General features: G+C 44.4%; 1 protein-coding gene across 1 annotated transcript in view; it reads right to left on the bottom strand.

Annotated features, from left to right (window-relative positions):
- Positions 1-2,624: 2,624 nt before the first annotated feature.
- The window catches only part of LOC114649169 (5'-AMP-activated protein kinase subunit gamma-1-like), a 43,291-nt gene continuing 21,107 nt past the window's right edge, over positions 2,625-24,808 (bottom strand). Inside the window, exons 5-12 of the mRNA XM_028798632.2 lie at positions 18,211-18,256; positions 18,045-18,099; positions 17,828-17,954; positions 9,096-9,261; positions 8,955-8,992; positions 7,330-7,476; positions 3,715-3,808; positions 2,625-3,614 (exon numbers count right to left, since the gene is read on the bottom strand). Of these exons, the coding sequence (XP_028654465.1) occupies positions 3,598-3,614; positions 3,715-3,808; positions 7,330-7,476; positions 8,955-8,992; positions 9,096-9,261; positions 17,828-17,954; positions 18,045-18,099; positions 18,211-18,256 (690 nt within the window). The 3' untranslated portion in view covers positions 2,625-3,597. The remainder of the gene's footprint in view (positions 3,615-3,714; positions 3,809-7,329; positions 7,477-8,954; positions 8,993-9,095; positions 9,262-17,827; positions 17,955-18,044; positions 18,100-18,210; positions 18,257-24,808) is intronic.

Genomic DNA, 24,808 nt, shown 5'->3' with positions numbered 1-24,808 from the left:
AGCATTTGGACAGCAGTCGCCTGTGATGACTCGTGGCTGGCGGGTCGACCCGACCAGAATGGGGTGGAGTCAGATGAGGAGCCATCGTAAGGCAACAGTGCCCACTGTGTACCAGAGTGGTATTGCATAACTCTGATGGTGAACCTCAGCAACGCACAGGTGACAATATAAGTAAATAAAATGCTACCCACCCCACCATAACAACACGCTGGCAGTTGCAAGATGAAGAAAGGGAAACAACACTAAAGAAAGGATACACTGAGCTGCTTTCCATGTCAGCACTCACTGCAGATAAAAACCTGAAGGAAGCTGCTGGCATGGGGTCCCTGGCACCTGCTATCGTCCAGTTCAAAAGTGCAGGGGGGCTGTTTTTCTAGGCACTGTCCACAAATGAGCTTCCATGTGTTGTGGTAATTTGGTTCCAAAATAAGAACATGCATTTTCCAAATATGGGGTGCAATCTTCTGGCTGGCACAAGCTTCAATTTAAGTGGCACACAGTTGCTGTCGCCCATGCTTGGATGGTGACAACATAAACCCCTAAATCATTTCAAGAGGTTGCATTTTGTCTCAGTGTCTCCCATCTCATATTTATATTTGACGCTGCTTTTTGCCCACATGTTGCACTTTTCTATAATAAACTGCATTTTCTAAGTGGGCACCCAGCTCTGAAGCTTGTCCAGGTCTTTCTGAATTGTTTTTGCTGCTTCCTTAGTGTCTGCTATTGCCTTAATTCTATTGTCATTTGCAAATTACACTAGAATCGATTGTCATTAATCCATCCATCCATTTTCCAACCCGCTGACAGGGTCACGGGGGGTCTGCTGGAGTCAATCCCAGCCAACACAGGGCACAAGGCAGGGCGCCAACCTACCGCAGGATTGTCATTAATATAAACAAAAGTACAGGCCTGTGAGGGACCCCCCTGATGACCTCACTCCATGTCTGTACTCTTTTTAACGCTCCGTTTCACTGACTTGAGATGCAGATTTGTATGTTGTTATCCCCCTATGTCTACCACTTTTGGGATTGACGCTTAATCATCAATGTGGGACGACGGACTCAAAAGGATTTTGAAAGTCCAAGTCAATTCAGTCAACTGTTGGAGTTGCCGGTTCAGAAAACAACCTAAAAGACGACTGCCAGGATGTTCCTCCCATAAACCCATGCTGGCTGTTATTTACAATAAGAAACAAATTACAACTATAAGCAGCTTCCATAACTCTTAATGACACAGAAAATTTATTGGTCTGTAGTTACCAGGATTCATTGTGTCTGCCTTCTTGAAGTCATATTTGCAACATTCCAGTCCTCCTTCCATATGCCTAATAACGGTTTGTACACGCACCGGCCACTTTATTAGGTATACCAGCCTGTTAACACAAATATCTAATCGGCCAATCACATGGCAGCAACTCAGTGCAATTCGGCCTTCAGACATCGTCAAGATGACCTGCTGAAACTCAAACTGAGCATCAGAATGGGGAGGAAAGGTAACTGAAGTGACTTTGAGCGAGGCATGGCTGTTAGTGTCAGGCAGACTGCTGATCTACTGGGATTTACACACACAACCATCTCAAGGGTTTACAGAGAATGGTCTGGAAAAGGGAAAATATCAGTGAGAGACAGCTCCCTGGGTGAAAATGCCTCATTGACGCCAGAGGAGAATGGCCAGACTGATTCAAGTTTATAGAAAGACAACAGGAATTCAAATAATCACTTGTCACAAGTGAGGTGTGCAGAAGAGCATCTCTGAGCACACAACACGTCAAACCTTGAAGCAGGTGGGCTGCACCAGCAGAAGACCACCGCGGGTGGCATTCCTGTCAGCTAAGAACAGGCAACTGAGGCTACAATTGACACAGCGCACCAAAGATGGGAAAAATGGTGTCTCGTTTTCTGATGTGACAGTCGAATGTAAGCAGGGATAGTTCCTGCCTTGTATCAGCGGTTAAGGCTGGTGCTGGGTTTATTTTTGTGGCACCCTTTGGTACCAATTAGCCATTGTTTAAATGCCACGGCCTACCCGACTGCTATTACTGACCATGTCCATCTTTTTATGGCTGCCAGGCTTCTTCCAGCCTGATAACGTGCCATGTCACAAAGTTCAGATCATCTCAAGCGGATTTCTTGAACATGCCGGTGATTGCACTGGCCTCCACAGTCACCTGATCTCAATGGCACACACCTTTGGGATGTGGATGAATGGGAGCAACTGTGTGATGTCAACATGCGGCAAAACCCCCCAGGAATATTTCCAGCACCTTGCTGAATCTATGCCATGAAGAACTACGGTAGTTCTTAAGCCAAAAAGGGGGTCCACCGCTGTGCGGCACAGTGTGTCTAATAAAGTGGCCGGTGACTGTGAATGACGTCTTGTCGTCATTTCTTTGTATACGACTGGTACAATCCCACTGGTTGCGGGGTTTATTAGTGTTGTGAAAGCTTGAAACACGTGCGACTCTTCTATTTTAAAATCTTTTAAACATGAGCAGAAACGTTTGCTTGGAAGACATATTTAGAGAGAGGAAAGAAAGAGGGGACAAAACAACTACAAAAAACAAACTGTACACCCAACACTTTTACCACCCACCAAAACATTGATGACAATGTGGGCATCAGGCCTTGTCCCGTGTGCTCACATCTTATAGTAAAAAGTAACTATAAGATGAACGGCACTTAGCACCTCATCCTCACAAGACGCAGCTCAGCTGCAATGTGCCTTTAATTCAGCAGATGTAAATATAGCAAAACTACCGTGCCAGTCAGTCAGAACTCCACGGCACACACCTATAGCCCTTTGATGGACGCATTCACTCGGGCGCACCTGCCCGAATGGCACTTGTGCTTTTTCTAGCACCAACGCCTTTACCATCAATCACTGCCCAAGCGGGCTGTCTTCATGAGACATACTGTATGCACACCACTCCAGCCATTTACCAGCTCAAAAAAAACAAAGCAAACCATGCAGCAGGCTGGCATCAGTTTAGCATTTGGGACCTGTGAGCTTTGAATGGTGCCTGAATCATTGCAGGGCCGGGCATTCCAAAATTTACTTAAACAGGAAAAGGGTTAGCCAATTATGAAAGCACGGTGGCTTTAGAGGGGGGGGTCAACGACTTTGGTTTAACACTTTAGGAAAACAAGCACGGCCTCAGAAAGGCTCACAGTCGAGAGAAGCAGCCAGGGCAGTCCACATCAGAACTTGAAGAGCAAGCACTTGCAGGCTCAACAGGTCAAAATCATATCTGAAGAAAGTCCAACATGCCCAAGTCTTGCCAAACAGGTGGATTGGTCTGCTCTTTATACCTTGGTTTCCAAACCAGGCACCCCTTCAAAGTGCCAACCTGACACTGAAAACAGTGAATGTGCCTAATAATCCTGTTCTGCCAATGGAGCTGCATGCTAACATGAGAATGTCAGGACTCAAAAGAGGGGCAAATGGTTTCCTTTCAACAAAATGTCATTTGAAAAATCCAAGTTATGATGGGTTTTGAGATGTTTCTGCAGCTCTAGCAGCAGGACAGGCAGACAGGATGCAGTGTCCACAAGTCAAAGGCATCCTGATTTATCCTACAAGGCAGCAAAGCGCGATGCCTCAGTCACTCTTCTCTCCTACAGAAAAGGAAATGAGAGAACTGACTTTGAAGAACCAGGACAAGGCCAACCGAGGAGCAAAAGCATTTTAGTGCAGCCAGCAGAGGGGAACTCTTACCTCCAGCTGTGAGTACAAGGGCTTGAAGGATGTCCGACAGAGAGACGATACCCTTAACAACTTCGTGTTCATCAACCACCACCAGCCTGTGCACCTGAAGAGCGAAAAACCAATGAAGGAATAAGGTGGCAGTACAGAATCCAGGGAATAACTGACAGGAAGTGTGGTCTAGTAGGGTGGAAGAAGAGTATACAGTGGGTATAGAAAAGAATCCCCCCTCCATCGAAATATTCCCATTTTTTTTGCTTTACAGCCTTAAATGAAAGCACACATAAATCATATTTCTTCCCAGCTTTACTTACACAATGCCACCTCTAACATCCAAGTGAAAGAAATCACAGCTACAGTTCAGAAAAATTATAAAAAAATCAAAAACAAAACCTACTGAGATTAATAAAGGATCACCTCCCAATGTCAATGTCATTTTGTTGAACCCCCCTTTGCTTTAATGACAGCCTCGAGTCTGTTGGGATTCTTCTCTATGAGCGTTGCACACCTAGATTGAGCCCATTCAATAGTTGCACCCCCCCCCCCCTTTACAGAAATGTAAGTTCGCTCAAATTGGATGGTGAGCATTGGTGGTCTGCTATCTTCAGATCTTTCCACAAATTTTCACTGTGATTTAGGTCTGGGCTCTGACTGGCCACACCTGGACATTCACTTTTTTCTCCTTCAGCAACTGTGTGGTCAATTTTGCTGTGTGCTTCAGGTCGTTGTGTTGAAAGGTGAACATTCTGCCCATCTTGAACTTTCTGGCAGAGGGTAGCAGGTTTTCCTCGAGAAGTTGACGACATTTTGCCCCATCCATTTTTCCTTCTACCCTAACGAGAGCCCCAGGCTCCCCACGACAGGATGCTGCCCCCTCCATGCTTTACTGTAAGGTATGGTGTGCTGTGGATGGTGAGCTGCATTGGTGTAACGTTTGGTGTTGAGGCCAAATAGTTTGATTTTGGGTTCATCTGACCAGAAGACCTTTTTCCACATGGCATCAGAATCTTCAAGGTGCATTCTGGCAAAGCTCAAACGAGCCTTAATGTGGCCTTTCTTGAGAAGTGCGACCCTCCTGGACAAGCCACAATTGTGGAGCGCTTGTCAAATTGTTGTCACATGCACACCATTAGTGACCACTCTGTGCCATCAAATCCTGTAACTCCTTCAAAGTGGCCATTGGCCTCTTGGTAGCCTCTCTTACCAGTTTCCTCCTTGCTCTTCCATCCAGTATAGATGGATACATACATACATAGATAGATAGATATGAAAGGCGAGCGAGCAATAGATAGATACATACATACATAGATAGATAGATATGAAAGGCGAGCGAGCAATAGATAGATACATACATACATAGATAGATAGGCATGAAAGGCACTATATGATAGATAGATAGATAGATAGATAGATAGATAGATAGATAGATAGATAGATAGATAGATAGATAGATAGATAGATACTTTGTATTATGGACTTTACTGAGCTCCTTGGGATTGATAAAGCCTTTGAGATTTTTTTGTCTCCATCCCCTGCCTTATGTCTGTCCACAACTCTAGCCCGGAGGTCTTTTCAAAGTGGCTGGTCACCTATAGTCCATTGTTTGCTGTCAGTGGCTCTACTAAAAAAGGGAATGAATGAGCCAGGAACAGCTTCACTAATCACACTCATTACAACTGATCACAGCCAGTAACCGCAATGGAAATGGTGGGCACTGACACCTGATTGAGTTTGGGGGTGGGGTGGGGGGTCCTTTATTAATCTCAGGATTTCTCGTTTTTGATTTTTTTTAAATCCTCTGAACTGTAGCTGTGATATCTTTCACTTGGATGTTTTAGATTGCATTGAGTAAGTAAAGCTGGAAAAAAATATTAGTTTGTGTGTTTTCATTTAAGGCTGTGAAGCAAACAAATGGGAATATTTCAAAGGGGGGGGGGGTTCTTTTCTATACCCACTGTAAGTTTAATATGTCACTGTACTCTGTGCAGATATATCTTATAAATTTGCCTTTTTCTACTCATATGCACAGTTGACACAGAGCCAGATTTAGCACAAGGGTTCACCATATTGAACTGCTAGGAAAGCATTATAAGACAAGACAGATAGAGACAACTGGGAAATGGGCAGTCAGACTAAAGACCATTGTATACTATTTTTGTCTGTCAAAGTCAGCATGAAACTGTATCCTCTTTGCTTTGTTTAGAATGGCATGATTCACCTAAGTGGGGGCCTGCACATGAAGAAAGAGTATAAAGCCTTGGAACATTGCCCGGCGCAACTTTGAAGGATTTTCAGGATCGGATGACGTTATCTCCCATTCATCCTATGGCTTCAAACTGCAGCGGCGAAAATGGCAGACTCTACACATTGGGCCCCCACTCCTGAACTGGGTTCTTGCCATTGGCTTCCTTTGTCTGTTATGCAGCGTAAGCCGTCATTAAACAAAGCCAAGTTATTTCTCCGATGTGATTTCTTACCCCCGTATCACTAAGGGTGGGGTATTACCATTTTATATCTAGATAGATTTGAGTTATGTAACATGCCACAGTTACAAAAGAACTCATTCCCAGGGAGCTAATGCCCCCTGCTGGATAAATAGGGTTGAAAATCATTTTGGGACTGCAAGCACCATATTAAAAAGCAGTCTGCAGTCTACTTTGATTACAAGTTTATGTTCAGATGGACTGCGATGACCAGTAAATGATCACTCTGGACAGGAGGCAGTGCTGTGAAGCTATGAAGACAAACACTGTGAGTGGGTACTGTGGATTTCGGAGTCACAATCAACTGCCAGACAGTGTTCAAAAGCCATTAAAGGTAGCTAACAGAATGTCAGGTTATATAGTGAACCAGGCTGTCAATCCTACCGCACATCTCACACTGTCCTCATTCATATCCTGTACAACCCTCACAAACTTTTCTGCTATTCCTGACTTCCTCACACAGTACCATAAACTCCTCTCCTGCCATCCTGTCTAAAGTCATCTCTTAAATCCAGAAACATGCAATGCAATTCCTTCTGACCTTCTCTGTACTTCTACGCCAACACTCTTATTACATCTGTAGTACTCTTTCCTGGCATGAAACCATATTACTGCTCACAGACTGCCACTGCTCCTCTCAGCCTAGCATCCATTACTCTTTCCCATAGCTTCATGGTGTGGCTAATCAACTTTATATGCCTGTTATTACTGCAGCTCTGCACTTCTCCCTTATTCTCTCGTACTACTACTCCAATCTTCAGGCAAGTTTTTGTAAATCTAATTAGAAACTCTACTGCCGTTTTACCTGAACATTTCCATGCCTCCACTGGTATATGGTCCGGGCCTATAACTTTTCCACTTTTCATTCTCTTCATAGCTTCCCTTTACTTCAGCTTTTACTATCTCCAATTTCATCCAACCCACACACTCATTTATCATCTTTATAAGTTCTTCAAAAGTACTCCTTCCATCTTTTCAGCAAATTTCCATCTGCATCCTTAATCACCATGACTAATGAAAGCTTAATACATGTGTAAATAACTCCTGAAAATTCTTTGAAACACACCACTTGGCAAATTAGTGTTATGAAGAATGTGTAAAACAGCCGGTGGTGTTCATAACACAAAGTGTGTGAATTCTGTACCTCTGCCTCTACAAGGCGGCCAATGATAGTTTCCAACGTTTCATGGCGGTAACACTTGAGGACACCTTCAAAGTACTGCGAGCGATGCTGAAGAGCTTTAGTCACCGTTATATCCAGGTTGTTGTAGGTCTTCTCTGCGGCCAAATTCTACATCATTAAAAAAACAACAACAAAAAAGGCCAAGTTAACACGCCAGCCAGTTTGTGTGTCATCATGAGCTCATCATTTATATATTGACTTCTTCCTAAATGGATCGGAGGCCAAAGATAAGCAAAAAGGGAACACTCTGGTTTTTTAGAACACATGAACTCAAGTACTAGGCAGGGATTTCACTTTCTTGTAGCAGCAAGTGTTTATTCTATAGAGCAAAGATCACTTTTAATAATACGACAGAAAGGCGGTAATATAAAGTATCTGACAGAGAGCGAATGGTCATGAGCGATGGTGCAAATGAGAAAATAAAAAAAAAACAGTGGAATGCTTGGTGGGCAGCGTGCAGGCATGTTGTACCATGGTGGAGCAGCTTTGGGGCGTTAATGAGGTGGTCAGCGGATCATGCATTCACATGCAGATGCACACAGTCTAGCCAATTGCCTCGCTGGCACTCCAGGGCGCGTAATGAAGCACCTGTGCATGCCAAAATTTAAAAGGAGAGGCTGAGCAGTATTGAGGAGAGCAAAATCATTGGAGCAAGTAAGTGCAGACGAGGAGTGGAAAACTCCCTGCGAAGAAGCAAAGGCAATGGCACTCCAAGGTGGGTGTATGCTGAGCTTTAGTGTAAGAGTGGGGGCTTGGATTGACTGTCCCGATATCCAGTTAGTGCGACACAGTGTATGGGATGATGGAGGGCTGGCTTGGTGTGTCTCAGCCAAAGCTGTAGAGGGCTGGTGGGATTGGAGATAGTTAATGGTGACTGCAGTGGACCCACCAGGGTGAACTGACCAAGAGAGAGAGAGACAGGCCTTCATCTTACCGGATGCCGTGAAGTGTTTCTAAAAGGGATTTTTAATTACTTATTGACTGTTTTAAACTTCTACAATTGTACTGTTTTATTATCTTTTGTGATCAACTTTTCATTGAACAAAAACAAATTGACAAGAATAAATGGACATAACATACCAAATAACTCAACCAACCCACTCCCACCCAGCTAGAATGACTTATTACCTTCTGCACAGCAGTTTTCAGCTTTTGTTTTAATAAATGTGTACTGTGCACTTTGACTTTTCAAAACTGCTTGTTGGTTTCTCACTCGCCACTGTGCCCATCCTGTTTACAAAATACTAGGGAGTCATGTGGATGGTTACCACCTGGACATTGACCCCCAGACACTAATGCGCTTGTGTACATAAACTTATTACGCTAACCCACAGCTCTGCCAAGTTTTGGTTAGTAAATCCCCAAAACTGACTAGAGGAATAAGACATCCAATTACAACAATAAGCATGCATTTAGCAGACTGGCAAACCAAAAAAAAACAAAAAAAAAACCCTATACCCACCATTGCAGTCCTAAATGAACCAGGACAGCATTCGGGCTCTAAAACCTGAAAGCTGTGAGTGAAAGGGGGCATGCTGGGCAAAAAGTAACAGGCTACAACAACAGAAAAGCGTGTTTATACTCACAATGACATCAAATTTAGAGTAAATATCCACCACTCGCCCTGAAAGAGACAAGATAAAGAGGTGCGTTTCATCATGGCCCTGCTGCCACATGTATTCAGCTTTCAGACTCCCACCGTACACGTGTGCAGAGCAGACCCTTACCAGACTCGTCTAAAACGGGGAGAGCCGACACACGTTGTTCCACAAAGATACCCAGTGCTGTGTAAAGGGGGGTTTTAGCATTCACCACCGCAATCTTGTCAAAGGTGCCAATGTTCAGCTCTTCGAGTGTCTTCTTCATAAACTCTGGCTTAGGCATCTCGGAGATCTACCACAAGAGAAGCAAGCATTAGAGTTTTATGGTTAGGTACAGCAGATGCGTTTGTGATTTCACTTGAGCAGCAAGGGTGTCACATTCAATAAACCCAAAACTTACACATTTCTTTTAAGTGTAAAGGGCAAAACTGTAGAAACAGAGAAGAAGGAGTCCTTATAGCTTACGTACAACAAAAGTTATTAAATTATACAGAGGAAACAAAAAAACAAATATGGAGACTGTGCCTAGTGAACACCCGCTAAGCAAGATGCCAATCCACTTTAAGAACATAAGAAACTTCACAAACAAGATGAGGCAATTCAGGTCATCAAAGGGCTGACAAATTAGTCAGAAAATAAGATTAGAATATTTAAATTAAAAATAGGTAAATAATCAAATACATTTGAACTTATATTTACGTTTGTATGTGCTTTTTTATACTTTATTATTAAGGTAACAGCTACACTGAAGGCCACAGCAAGAACACGCACAAATAGCAAAAAAAGAAACCCAGGCGGTACTCGGGCAACTGTTATTTAAATACAAGAGCCATTAAAATCCCAAGCATGTGCACCGCTGGCCTTTTTTCCAGTCTAGTGCCGAAGGCAGGGTACAAAAGTCCTTCTTGGGACAAACTTACATTAAAGCAGCCAGGAAAAGGAGATGAAATGCATATGAGCCACAGATATTGGCGCTGTACTTTTCTACAATCATTCATTTATTTTCCAGGTCATGAGGGCAATATAGCAGTATAGCACAGCTCATACATTTCTCGGCCATACTTGTCAAGTTGTGCTGTGGGATCCCAAGGTATTCCCAGGCCCTCTCAGAGATATAATCCACCCAATGAGCTTTGGGTCTTCCCTGGGGTCTCCTATTACCTGATTGTGCCCAACAGACCTCCACAGGGAAGGTTCCAGGAGGCACCTGTATCATAACCACCTCAGTTGGCTCCTCTCAAGGCAGTGGGTCAGCGGCTCTACTCTAAGCTTCTCCCGATATCTGTGGTTCTTACTTTTCTTCTAAGTGAGAGCCCCATCCACACTGCAGGGAAAACTCATTTTGGCCACTTGTACCTGCAATCTCATCCTTTCAAGCATTACCCAAAATTCATGACCATAGGTGAGGGTAAGGATGTAGGTCGACGGGTAAATCAAAAGCAACCCTTCTGCCTCCGTTCCTCCTTCACCACTACAGATTGGTTACAAAATTTTTATCAAGTTTTTTTGTACATTTGCAAATCATGAAGCGCTTATGACACTGTCACATAAGTGCTGCTGGGAAAACTCGTGTTTAACTCTTTTAGGGCTAATTTTTTTTTTGTTTCTTTTCTTCCAGGGCTAAATATTTTTCCAAAAACTAACTTTTTTTTAAAAAAAGAACACAAAGCAATTGAAATCAACAAAAAATATTTACTTTTGACAAGTGTTACTGTCTTGCATGTTGTATAAGCCTGCATACTCTATGATTTCACATACATATCACATACATTTTACACAGCAAAGTCCTGCAAAGTCTGATCTCGCTCAAAGCAGCCAATTTCAATCATTGCCACATTGCACTGCTTACAATACGTGTTGCTTTGGTGCCTACTTTTCAATTGTCTGTTGCTGCACTTTCTCACATATATTGTTAGTGTGTACTGTAGAGAGACAAGTCACCCGTTTGCCATTGTGCCATGCCACTGCTACCAAGTTTTCTGCCTGCATGAAAACCGTATTGTCACCTCTTTTCCTCTTCAGCCTGTCTGGCTTCATCTGTGAAGCCATGTGTATCCTGTTCACCCTCACTGTGCCACAAGCTCCAATTCCTCTGCTCTGTAGCTCCATGAACAATTCTGGGCATGTATAAAAATTGATCAAATGTACACAACATGACCCAAATGTTCATAGCCCTGAAGCAGCTCCAGCACAGCCTGACTTGTCAAGGGACAATTTTCTCTTTGAAAGAAATACTTTCCTGTATATGTAATTACTTTCAGGCAGAAACCAGTGTTTGCTTCTGCCAGTACAAAATCCTTTATGCCATACTTTGTGGGCTTGTCTAGCATATATTTGCAGAAAAAAAGGTGTCCCTTTTATTTTATCATAGATTCATGCACAGACAAATCAAAGCCAGGCTGATAAAATTGTTTCTATGTTGGTTCCACAATGTCAAGCAGGGGCTGAACTTTATGTATGGCATTATAGCCTGGCTCACCCCATGGGATTTGCTTCTGTTTATTACAGAAGTGAATAAAAACTTTGCAGCATCACATACCTATCATCACGCTGCATAACCTGTCTAAAGCCACCAGGGGACAAAGCACGTTTGAACCAATGCTCCCTGAAGTTATATCACCAGTTCTGTCCCATCTCTATTTGTAATGCCACAGCGCGCTTCATCTCGTCTTTTGTTGTGGGTTTCCACTTTGAAAAACGAGAATGCGATGCAAGCGCAGCCCGCAATTCAAAAAATTTCTCTGCCTACCTGTTTGTCTCGTCTGACAGTAGCTGAAAAGCAGCATCAGGAGACAGCAGCCTGAAGTAGTCCAGCAGCGGGTGATCTGTCGTGTCCAACAGCAAGCCATGCCGTTTTGTGAAGTCCGGTAGCCAGTTCGGCTCCCACGGATCAATGTCTGTGTATTCCTCCCACGCGAACCTTGCCGTAGATGCATCGGCTGCGCAAATTCGCTCAGCTGGCGCAGCATCGGCTGGTGTCGGATCAGCTGATGCCGGCTTCTCACTCTCGTTTGATCTCCTGATCACTGTTAATAAAATCTGATTCTGAAAAATCAGAGTCCGACTCTGCGATAATGCGCAAAACATTGTCTGCCGAGTGTTTTCTTTTCTGCACTCGCTTCGCTCCCTTGTGACATGTCGATGCCATCTTGCCATTGTTTACATTTCGCAACTCACGCACACACAAGGATTAGTTGCCGAGTCAATGAGTCTAGCATTCCTCTAAGCACAGAGGGAATGCCTGCGACATGACAGTGAGTTTTGTCGCCATTAACAGCTGATTGTCGCCCTCTATCCCTGGATGTCGACTTTTGTCGACATTCGCCCTCAACCCCTCCTGTCGACAAAAGTCGACATCCGCCCTAAAAGAGTTAAAATGATGAATTGAATTAGTCCAATAGATCAAAACGGTGAATTTAAAATGAGTTCATCAAGAACACGGGGGACACAGTTGGAAACTTGTGAAGGGGAATTTTCACACAAACATTAGGAAGTTTTTCTTTACACAAAGGACACTTGGAATAAGAGACCAAGTAGTGTGGTGGACAGTAAGACTTTAAGGACTTTCAAAACTCGACTTGATGTTCACTAAGAAGAAATAAGTGGATAGAACTGGCGAGCTTTGTTGGGCTGAATGGCCTGTTCTTGTCCAGATTGTTCTGATGTTCTAATAAAAGTGTTTCCAAAGGTAAGAACCAACATCTACTCCAACAGACAGGGCTTTGTGCTGGATGTGTTTAAGATACAGTCAGTCCTCAACTTCCGAGGGATTTACACTCTTTAGGAAATGACACAAACGTGGAAGACGTGAATGTGAGTACATTGAGCCTATGGGAAATAAGGGGGAAAATAGAAGCAAAGGTTCCCACAACCACCAAAGAAGTAATCTTGCACTAGATTGCTCACAATACACTTTTCTGCATAGAATACATTTTTCAATATGCACTTTTCATAACACATGAAATAACCCATAAACTGCAGTCCACAAACAGCTTCTTAGAATTTGGGGAGCTCTTGTGAAAATAGTCGCTGCTATCGGAAGACACAGAAGCTGGTGAAGTCTTGACACCTCGGACACTGGAAACTGAAAGACGTGCGACATGAACTATGTCAGCAATGCCTGCTTCGTATGGACCACCTCAGATGTTTAAAGGTCTTGGGTATATGGAAGCAGAGGCGAGCAGATGTTTAACCTGGAGGCTGCATTCAATGACGGGATGGGCAGCCTCCATGTCTCTAGCCAGCTGGTTGCAGTCGATAGCAACTGCAGACATTCAGCATGGGCTTCGTCAAACACCTTTATCTTCTCAGGGGGCTTCTCACAGGCTTTGCATGCTTTTGTGGCATAATTTCTTTACAAAATTAATGCACAAGGTGTTCTTTACAACAGCAAGGGTGAAGAAATTGGGTAAAACACCTATTAGGATAGGGTGGCATGGTGGTGCAGTGGTATCGCTTCTGCCTCGCAGTAAGGAGACCTGGGTTCGCTTCCTGGGTCCTCCCTGCGTGGAGTTTCTGTGTTCTCCCCGTGTCTGCGTGGGTTTCCTCCAGGTGTTGCAGTTCCTCCCAGAGTCCATAGACATGCAGGATAGGTGCATTGGTGGTGTGTGCTTCGTGTGTATGTGTCTCCTGTGGTGGGCTGGCACCCTGACTGAGATTTGTTCCTACCTTGTGCCCTGCGTTGGCTGGGATTGGCTCCAGCAGACCCCTGTGACCCTGTGTTGGAATTTAGCGGGTTGGATGATGGCTGACTGACCTATTAGGATATTAGCAGCACCTTTCTTTTTTTTCTATACTCCACATAGTCGCAACGCCCGTGAATGTATAAGGTTGGCCAACGCGAAAGTAAAAAGGTTACAAATAAAACTGTGCAAATGCTTGAAGTCACCACGGTTAAATGCCCAAATGTTGAGGACTGACTGTATTAAAAATCCTGGTCAAATCGCAATTTTTTTTTTTTTTTTTTTAATTTTACCAACTTTGCTGCACAATATTGGTTTAATTCCAGCAATTTACACAACAGTCTATGAAATACACTTTCATGAATACAGCACTCTGACACAGAGGTAGCGATTTACCTCACAGATCCAGTATCTTGGGCCTAAATCCGACAGCTGGACATTCCACCCCCCACCCCGGCAAGTTTAGTTAATTAGCAGCTCCAAATGAGACCACGTGAGTGGATCTTGAGATGGACTGGCACATGGTTCAGGGCCACTTTCCGCAAACCAGAAGCACCCATAGACTCAGCACTGGATTAAGCAAGTTTGAGAATGTTAAGGACTTGGAATGGGTAGAATAGGGGTTCTCAAGTTCAGTCCTTTAGGGCCCTGCAGCTGCTGGTTTTCGTTACAACCAGTTTCACAAATCAGTGAGCAGGCCTCTGCTATAAGTGGTTAATTAGCTGGCCGGTTTCCTTATATTATTTTGTGTTCACAAAAATACAAAAGTATGATACTTAGGTCAAATCAAGTCAGTTTGGGGAGCATGCACTAGTACAGTGTGTTGCCGCACCCACTTCACATTGAAATAGCTCTGGATCCCGGTTGGCAACCCCCCAGGCAGATACGTGGTCCAGTCCCACCCTCTGGAAATTACCCTTTATCTGCCGCAGCCAGGTGGGTGACCCCTTGGCCTGGTCCAGCCACTCGGGTCCCCAACAATGAGGATCGTACAAGCTGGATCATCCTCTGGGGAAACGCAGCACATGGACGTAGTGCCATAACTGACGCTCCCTCACAATGCAGGTCATGAGCCTCATTCAGGACTCCATGAGCAACTGCTCATTCAACAGAAAGACACAGTGCTGAAGGAGTCCAGTCTTCATGTCAGGTCACTGGATAGCGTCCATGTTTCTCAACCATATAACAAATCAGGAAGCACCAGGACTCTAAAAGACTTGGACCTTTGTCCTTTTGCAGAGATACCAGGAGCACCACACCCCCCTTTAAAGTGACCTCATGACCCCCCCATGCTCTCCCAATCTGTCTATGGACTTCACAGGAAGAGTCACCAGAGACATGAATGTCACTGTCGAGGTAAGTAAACCTCTCAATGACGAGGTCGACACTCTCTCTGCAGACAAGACACACTGCTGATGGCCATGCCCAAGAGGTCATTAAAGGCCTGGCTCTTTGGTTTTTATCAGGCCCCTCACAAGCCCAGACCCTCAGACTCCTCGTTCAGTCTCTCAAGCACCCCAATCAGAGCCTACATTGACTGAGAAGATCACAGCATCATCAGCAAAGTCAAGAACAGTGAATCTTTCTTCACCAACAGATGCCCCACAGCTGCTGCACCCCATGACCCTCCCCAACACCCAGTCCATGCCAGCACTGAACAGAGTAGGAGCAGAACACACCCCTGACGAACCCCAGAATCAACTGGGGAAAAACGCAGAGGTTCTGCCTCCACTCTGCACAGCACTCGCAGTACCAGTGTACAGGCCGGCCATGATATCCAGCAACCTCGAAGGGATCCCGCGAACGCTCAGTATGTCCCACAGGGCCACAGCTCGATCAACTGAGTTGAACACTTTACAAAAATCAACAAATGCTGCAAAGAAACTCTGCTGATATTCGCATTTGCACTCCATGAGACCCCTCAGTGCCAGGATACGGTCGATGGTCGACTTCTTGGGCGTAAAACCAGACTTCTCCGGTCACTGACAGGTGACCAAGTGATCACGGATCCTATTGAGGATGACCCTAGCAAGGACCTTACTGGCACAGAGAGCAGTGCTATCTCCTTGTAGTCACCCCAATCCTGGCGATCACCCTTCTCTTTCCAGATAGGGACGACAAGTCCCATTTTCCAGTCAGTTGGGATGACACCTGTCTCCCAGATGGAAGCAAAGATTGCTTGCAATGCCAGAAGGACAGCCTTACCACCAGCCTGGAGAAATTCACCCCAGATACCAGAGACCCCTGCAGCCTTTCCTCCCCTTAGCTGGTTCACCACCTGTGCTATCTTAGTGAGACTGGGGGGTTCACAGCTAATTGGAGGATCAGCCTTAAGAACCGTGGACCCAGAGATATCCTACCCGGAGGATCAGCTTTGAACAACTACTCAAAGTGGCCAGACCGGCGGGTCATAACTGCTGTGTCATCCGTAAGGACCGTTCCATCAGCTGCCCTGACTGCAACTCTCCGAGGACCAGATTCAGATGTGTGTAATGCTTTGATTCCTCTGTAAGCAGGACGTGGGTCACTAGACCATAGATTCCTCGAACAAACACCTCCTTATCTGTCCTCAGATCCCTCGCAGCCATCAGTTCCCAGTACAGACCAGAGCTGCCATTGAGCTGTGCACTGCAACTCCTCTCAATGACATCCAGGGTGCCATGCGAGATGAAACACCTCCTTCTGGGAACACCGGTAACACCAACACAACCCTCAGCAACCTTCAGGGTCTTGTCACGGAAGGTCTCCCACATCACATTAGGATCTGCAGTCACACCCAAATCTGCAAGTTCTTCACACCAACTGCGTGCAAACTCATTAGAAACAGCCTGGTCTTGGAGTCTGGCCAAGTCCAAGCTCATTTTCCAAGTAGGTGGTAACCCACTGGACCTAAGCTGGATCTTCAGAGTAGCAACAACAAGTCTGTGGTCAGAATTTACAAACTGGGCACTTCTGTAGACTGTCAAGGACGATGTGATCGATCTCCTTCACCGCACCACCAGTATTGGGGTAGCAAGTCCAACAATGGGGCTCAGGGTGCTGGAATCAGAATACAGCGATCCACAACCCCTTAAATTTTGCAAAGACAAGGAACATGGAGCCACTTTTACTATGATCACCAGACCCATGTGGTCCAACACAATCCTTATAGCCAGCCCTGTCAGTGCCAGTGGCTGCTCTGAAGTCACCCCATGACCAGAGGAGTGTCACCTTGTGGGTACCCATCAACCACCGAGCGAAGCTGCGAATAAAATGTTTGCCTCGCTGAGCCTTCACTCACCGCGGTTGGAGCAGACACTGAGACAACAGCCAAGGCACCCAGGGAGTACCATAATTTGAATCTCATAATACGCTCGTTGAAAGGAGTGACATCGGACACCATCGGAAAAAGCCAATCCGCTACAGCAACAGCTACTCCCCGAGTATGACAGCCATCAGAGTGACCAGACCAATAAAAGGAAGATGATAATAATGCCGGAGAGACAAGACGTTCCATGCACCTACCCGTATGGGCCGCCTCAAATTGGGACCCGAGTGCTGCCATGCAGCAGGTGACCCCTCAGCACCACACCAATTCTGATCTCCAACAGGCCTGACCCTACGGGCTCTCCTATGGTTTGGACTCTTCTGGGTATGCGGCTCCCGAGGGCTCCCCCCCCCCCCATCCCCTTTATGACGCGAGCAGCCTTCCTATGGATGGCTGCAGCAGAGCAACTCCCACGGAGAGCAAAAAGGAGTCCATTTTGTCGTCTCTGAGCTGTGTGAGGTTGTTTTTATTAATTTTTTATTTATTTTTTTTTTTTTAAAGGTGGCTAGAGTGCCAATCGTGCCACCAACCCCCATGATTTCCCTGCAAGTTGGAGGACCGCTTGTGGGGCCGGATGCAGTTTAACGTCATACTTAGATGTGAAACAGAATTTAGAAAATGTGCATTTCTGTCCTAGGCTTTTTATTTTTACCATTTTCTTTTCAATTCACCTTTCACTGTGAAGTTTTCTCCCATAATCGTATCCAAATATTGACATTAGACAAACAGCACAGACATGGGGGGCAAAAAAAAAGTGGAGCAGCAACATCAGTGTCATACAATCTTATTGGTGACGTAAATGTGACAAGTCTTCCCCCTTTCAAGCTCCCAAGCTGACCCCCTTGCTACCCGCATGACTCAATACTTACAAAGAGTTTGAGAAACTTCAGGATGCGCTTGTGCGTGAGGATGTACAGGGTGTTCCCCGTCAGAGGGTCGATTACAGGCAAGCGATGAATCTTGTTCTTAATTAGGGACGACACTGCATCGTAGAGGCTGAGAAGGGAAGGAAAGAAAGACTTGTTAGGCCATGCATTCGAGATTTTTTCTTTTAATTTGCACTAGACTTGGGGTCACAGAGCTAACCTTGCGTTAGGCGAGATGCTGACAAGAGGCTTGGAGGAGTCTTGTAGGTACAGCTCTGTAGGAGAGGGAAATATTGGGATCACTTTCGAAAGCACAGCTTTTAAACAGATTCCTGTTATCTTGTTACAAATGCACAGAGACGGCTAAGAAATTAAAAGCTGCTCACCTCTCCAGGTTTCAATCTTGTGCTCCTCTAGTTCATAGATCTGAACCTGCAAAGCAACAGGGAATTGGAATGGAAGAGTATTAAAGGAAACATCTCAGAGAGATCCCGCGCTTTCATTTTGGGCAGGGGGATATCCAGGAGGCCAGTGGAGTGGAGTGGAGTGGAGTGTAACCTGGTCAATGACAGGAGTGGGCCCGCATGGAGGAGTGGATTTCCAGTAAGGAGAGAGACTCATTTCGCTATTGGCAGCCCAAACAGTGTGGTTATTACAGCAACGTTTAAGATGTTTAAACATGGCCAAAAAGCTTTGGAACAAAAGCACTCAGAATAGCCGACTAAGCTGCTTAGGCACATAAATCCCCTGCAGCACATCTATATTACAGTAAAACCTTGGACTGCGAGTGTTTTGCAAGATGAGCTAAAATTTTTAATAAATTTTGACTTGATAAACGAGCGAGGTCTTGCAATACGAGTAGCACATATACGCCAAACGTCACATGATCACAACTGAGCCGATGGTGGATCTCTCTCTCGCTGCAGGATTGTGGGTAACTGTCTCCCATGCTTGGTCTCAGTTGGCGTGCCTCACTTGTATAGTCAACACCCGTAAGAGCGTATTATGTTTACTATAGCATTGTGACCGTGTGTGTGTGAGCATAAAGCATTTTTTTATCTTGTGTCCAAGTGTAGTGACTGTGTGAGCGATGAATCTGTTTAACGACAATGCAATGTCACAGTTCCACGAAATCCTCAAAAGGAGGTAATAACAACTGTCATTGGAGAGGTTTCCTTGTTAACGTCGCAAAAAAAGAAAAAGATTCCAGTGAGCCAACAGATAGTAGGGATTCCGTTAGTTAGAGTGAAAGTCGCCCTGCACAATAACCCTCCTCCTCCTCCTCCTCTCTCTCGTCTCCCTCACACCTGCCACAATTCTTTTCAAAGGTAAAGTGCAGGATGATTTGTTTTAGGCATTTTTACTTTATATTTTGTATTAATTATTTTTATATGAATATTTTTGGGTTGCGGAATGAATCATCTGAGTTTCCATTATTTCTTATGAGGAAATTCATTTTGATATCCGACTACTTTGGATTACAAGCACATTTCCGGAATGAATTATGCTCACAAACCAAGGCACCACTGTATTTTCAAGAGGGCACCTGCTCACCAGTGTGGTATCTGCACTCAGCACTCCTCCATTAGACTTCGTCCATCTCACAAGACCCCGACCAAGACACCTTCTACACTCTTGCTCATTATCGTAAACCTCAACTGCCTTATCCTTGTTTGCTTATGGCACCGTTTCGGCTAAATAAACGGAGAACTTCATTCACAATCGAGTGGTGGTATTCATAGATTCTTGAACTTCTTAAAATAAAAAGTCCATCCAGTCATCAATTCTTTACACCTGCATATTCAGGGTCATATGGAGCCCAACATCAGCAGCATTTAAATTAACCAGGAAAAATTGGTTACGACATCAAACTAAGTGGAATGGGAGATCATTAAGAAATGGCAGAATTGTTAGAAGAACCTGGACAGAATGCAGGCATGGGCAGAGGAAATTCAATGTACAGTAAATGTACAATGTTAAATGGGAGGATATAAAGTCATATGAAAAAGGAACCCCTCTCAGCCTACATACAGTGGTGTAAAAAACTATTTGCCCCCTTCCTGATTTCTTATTCTTTTGCATGTTTGTCGCACAAAATGTTTCTGATCATCAAACACATTTAACCATTAGTCAAATATAACACAAGTAAACACAAAATGCAGTTTTTAAATGATGGTTTTTATTATTTAGGGAGAAAAAAAATCCAAACCTACATGGCCCTGTGTGAAAAAGTAATTGCCCCCTTGTTAAAAAATAACCTAACTGTGGTGTATCACACCCGAGTTCAATTTCCGTAGCCACCCCCAGGCCTGATTACTGCCACACCTGTTTCAATCAAGAAATCACTTAAATAGGAGCTGCCTGACACAGAGAAGTAGACCAAAAGCACTTCAAAAGCTAAACATCATGCCAAGATCCAAAGAAATTCAGGAACAAATGAGAACAGAAGTAATTGAGATCTATCAGTCTGGTAAAGGTTATAAAGCCATTTCTAAAGCTTTGGGACTCCGGCGAACCACAGTGCCACAAATGGCAAAAACATGGAACAGTGGTGAACCTTCCCAGGAGTGGCCGGCCGACCAAAATTACCCCAAGAGCGCAGAGACGACTCATCCGAGAGGTCACAAAAGACCCCAGGACAACGTCTAAAGAACTGCAGGCCTCACTTGCCTCAATTAAGGTCAGTGTTCACGACTCCACCATAAGAAAGAGACTGGGCAAAAACGGCCTGCATGGCAGATTTCCAAGACGCAAACCACTGTTAAGCAAAAAGAACATTAGGGCTCGTCTCAATTTTGCTAAGAAACATCTCAATGATTGCCAAGACTTTTGGGAAAATACCTTGTGGACTGATGAGACAAAAGTTGAACTTTTTGGAAGGCAAATGTCCCGTTACATCTGGCGTAAAAGGAACACAGCATTTCAGAAAAAGAACATCATACCAACAGTAAAATATGGTGGTGGTAGTGTGATGGTCTGGGGTTGTTTTGCTGCTTCAGGACCTGGAAAGCTTGCTGTGATAGATGGAACCATGAATTCTACTGTCTACCAAAAAATCCTGAAGGAGAATGTCCGGCCATCTGTTCGTCAACTCAAGCTGAAGCGATCTTGGGTGCTGCAACAGGACAATGACCCAAAACACACCAGCAAATCCACCTCTGAATGGCTGAAGAAAAACAAAATGAAGACTTTGGAGTGGCCTAGTCAAAGTCCTGACCTGAATCCAATTGAGATGCTATGGCATGACCTTAAAAAGGCGGTTCATGCTAGAAAACCCTCAAATAAAGCTGAATTACAACAATTTTGCAAAGATGAGTGGGCCAAAATTCCTCCAGAGCGCTGTAAAAGACTCATTGCAAGTTATCGCAAACGCTTGATTGCAGTTATTGCTGCTAAGGGTGGCCCAACCAGTTATTAGGTTCAGGGGGCAATTACTTTTTCACACAGGGCCATGCAGGTTTGGATTTTTTTTTCTCCCTAAATAATAAAAACCACCATTTACAAACTGCATTTTGTGTTTACTTGTGTTATATTTGACTAATGGTTAAATGTGTTTGATGATCAGAAACATTTTGTGTGACAAACATGCAAAAGAATAAGAAATCAGGAAGGGGGCAAATAGTTTTTCACACCATTGTAATAAATCGACTCTACTTTCAACAAAAAAGATAACAGTGGTATGTCTTGAAATTAGTTCATCAAGAACACAGTGACACAGCTGGAAACTTGTGATGGGTGAATGTCACACCAACATTAGGAAGTTTTTCTTTACACAAAGAACGATAGACACTTGGAATAAGCGACCAAGTAGTGTGGTAGACAGTAAGACTTTAGGAACTCTGAGCTTTGTTGGGCTGAATGGCCTGTTCTCGTCTAGAGTGTTCTAATGTTCTAACAAGTGAAATGCAGCTATGCCAAAGCCATTTTAAAATAACGTGTTTTTAGCAGTTACAGTCATATGAAAAAGTTTGGGAACCCCTCTCAGCCTGTATAATAATTGACTCTACTTCAACAAAAAAAGATAACAGTGGTATGTCTTTCATTTCCTAGGAACATCCGAGTACTGCGGTGTTTTCCGAACAAAGATTTTTAGTGACGCAGTATTCAGTTGTACGAAATTAAATCAAATGTGAAAAACTGGCTGTGTACAAATGTGGGTCTCCTTGTAATTTTGCCGATTTGAATGCCTGTCACTGCTCAATGCTGATTGCTTGGTGTGATGAGCTCGTTAAGCCTTGAACTTCATAGACAGGTGTGTCCCATCATGAGATATAAAGGTATTTAAGGTGGTCAATTACAAGTTGTGCTTCCTTCCCTTTGACTCTCCTCTGAAGTGTGACAGCATGGGATCCTCAAAGCAACTCTCCAAAGATCTGAAAACAAAGATTGTTGAGTCTCCTGGTTTAGGGGAAAGTTACAAAAAGCCATCTCAGAGGTTTAAACCGTCAGTTTCAACTGTAAGGAATGGAATCAGGAAATGGAAGGCCACAGGCACAGTTACTGTTAAACCCAGCAGGTCTGGCAGGCCAAGAAAAATACAGGAGCGGCATAGGTGCAGGATTGTGAGAATGGTTACGGACAACCCACAGATCACCTCCAAAGACCTGCAAGAACATCTGGCTGCAGATGGTGGATCTGTACATCGTTCTACAATTCAAACATCTGTAGGGCAGGGTGATGAGAAAGAAGCCCTTTCTGCACTCACGCCACTAACGGAGTCGCTTATTGTATGACAATGCTCATTTAGACAAGCCAGACTCATTTTGGAACAAAGTGCTTTGGACTGATGAGACACAAATGGAGTTATTTGGTCAGAACAAAAAGCACTTTGCATGGCAGAAGAAGAACACCGCATTCCAAGAAAAACACCTGCTACCTACTGTCAAATTTGGTGGAGGTTCCATCAAAAAGAGATGTAACCATGCCCGGGGCCGGAAATAAAGGACATCTCTTTCTTGCAGGACGTATAATGCTGCTTGCATTGTGAAGGAGGTGCGGCTGAACTCACACTAAGGAGAAGCGGTCGGATCATCTGCTGGCTTTCTGCTCCTGGAGAGCTGTGTGTTCTGCTTGTCATTGTTTTAAGAGCTGGGAGCACATGATGCTTGTCTGCCAAAAGCAATCCAACAACTGCTAGGTTAGATGTCCGTGGACTTGTTTTAAATGATGCCTCATTGCCTTGTCTTGCGTGATGTTGTAAAAACAATACTTGTCCTTTACTTCCGGCCCCGGGCGTGGTTACAGGTATTGTTTTTACCAAAGTTTTAAAGTAAAAGTGTAAATAATGCATATGTAACAATTCCCATGAAAATAATCTCTCTAAATTGTTTATCTGGTAAACCAAACCCAGGGGTGGGCGAGCGAAGCAAGCAGGGGGCGGAGCCTTCTAGTAACTATAAAGAACATGCCCTCAAGATTTAAAAATATGTAACAGTTTAAAAAACAAGAGCTCAATGTGGAACAAGTCCACCAGGCAAGTTTCTCCAGGCCTAGACGATTATGAAACTTGGTGTTTAATTATATTGCTTGTTAGTGCTTTCATTCTTTCAAGACAAAAATTAAATACTTTGTTTTCCGAGACCCTTATCTATAGGTTTTGCGGTGCTTCCCTTCTCTCACATTATACAGAAACAGCTCTTCTAAAAGTGTTCAATGATCTTTTAATTGCTGCTGATGCAGGCCGGTGCTCTGTGCTTGTACTGTTAGATCTTTCCGCAGCTTTTGATACAGTGGACCATCGGATCTTAATTCATAGATTAGAGCCGTTAGGTGTCTCTGGCTCTGCTTTGGACTCGTTCTCTTATTTGTCGAATAGGAGTTTCTCAGTCGGTGTGGCTGGCTTTTCATCCGACTCACGCTCCTTTGACATGTGGAGTGCCACAGGGCTCAGTTCTTCTTCTTTCGGCTGCTCCCGTTAGGGATTGCCACAGCGGATCATCTTCTTCCATATCTTCCTGTCCTCATCATCTTGTTCTGTTACACCCATCACCTGCATGTCCTCTCTCACCACATCTATAAACTTTCTCTTAGGCCTTCCTCTTTTCCTCTTCCTTGGCAGCTCTATCCTTAGCATCCTTCTCCCAATATACCCAGCATCTCTCCTCTGCACATGTCCAAACCAACGCAATCTCACACCTCTGACAACCGTCCAACTTGAGCTGACCCTCATTTCTAATCCTGTCCATCCTCATCATACCCAATGCAAATCTTAGCATCTTTAACTCTGCCTCCAACCCATATAACATAGTTGGTCTCACTACCATCCTGTAGACCTTCCCTTTCACTCTTGCTGATACCCATCTGTCACAGATCACTCCTGACACTCTTCTCCACCCACTCCACCCTGCCTGCACATTCTTCTTCACTTCTCTTCCCCAATCCCCATTACTCTGTACTGTTGATCCCAAGTATTTAAATTCCTCCACCTTTGCCAACTCTACTCCATTCATCCTCACCATTCCACTGACCTCCCTCTCATTTACACACATGTATTCTGTCTTGTTCCTACTGACCTTCATTCCTCTCCTCTCATATCTCCACCTCTCCAGGGTCTCCTCAACCTGCTCCCTACTCTCACTATAGATCACAATGTCATCAGCAAACATCACAGTCCACAGGGACTCCTGTCTAATCTCATCAGTCAACCTGTCCATCACCATTGCAAATAAGAAAGGGCTCAGGGCTGATCTCTGATGTAATCCCACCTCCGTCACTCCTACCGCAGACCTCACCACTGTCACACTTCCCTCGTACATATCCTGTGCCACTCTTGCGTACTTCTCTGCCACTCCCGACTTCCTCATACAATACCACAGCTCCTCTCAGTCACTCTGTCATATGCTTTCTCCAGGTCCACAAAGACGCAATGCAACTCCTTCTGTTCTTCTCTAAACTTCTCCATCAACATCCTCAGAGAAAACATCTCATCTGTGGTGCTCTTTCTTGGCATGAAACCATCCTGCTGCTCACTGATCATCACCTCAC

This window comes from Erpetoichthys calabaricus, chromosome 3, assembly GCF_900747795.2.
Source record: "Erpetoichthys calabaricus chromosome 3, fErpCal1.3, whole genome shotgun sequence".
Classification (NCBI taxonomy): domain Eukaryota; kingdom Metazoa; phylum Chordata; class Cladistia; order Polypteriformes; family Polypteridae; genus Erpetoichthys; species Erpetoichthys calabaricus.
The sequence above is the reverse complement of the archived record's forward strand: the minus strand, read 5'-3'. Positions and strand labels throughout refer to the sequence as shown.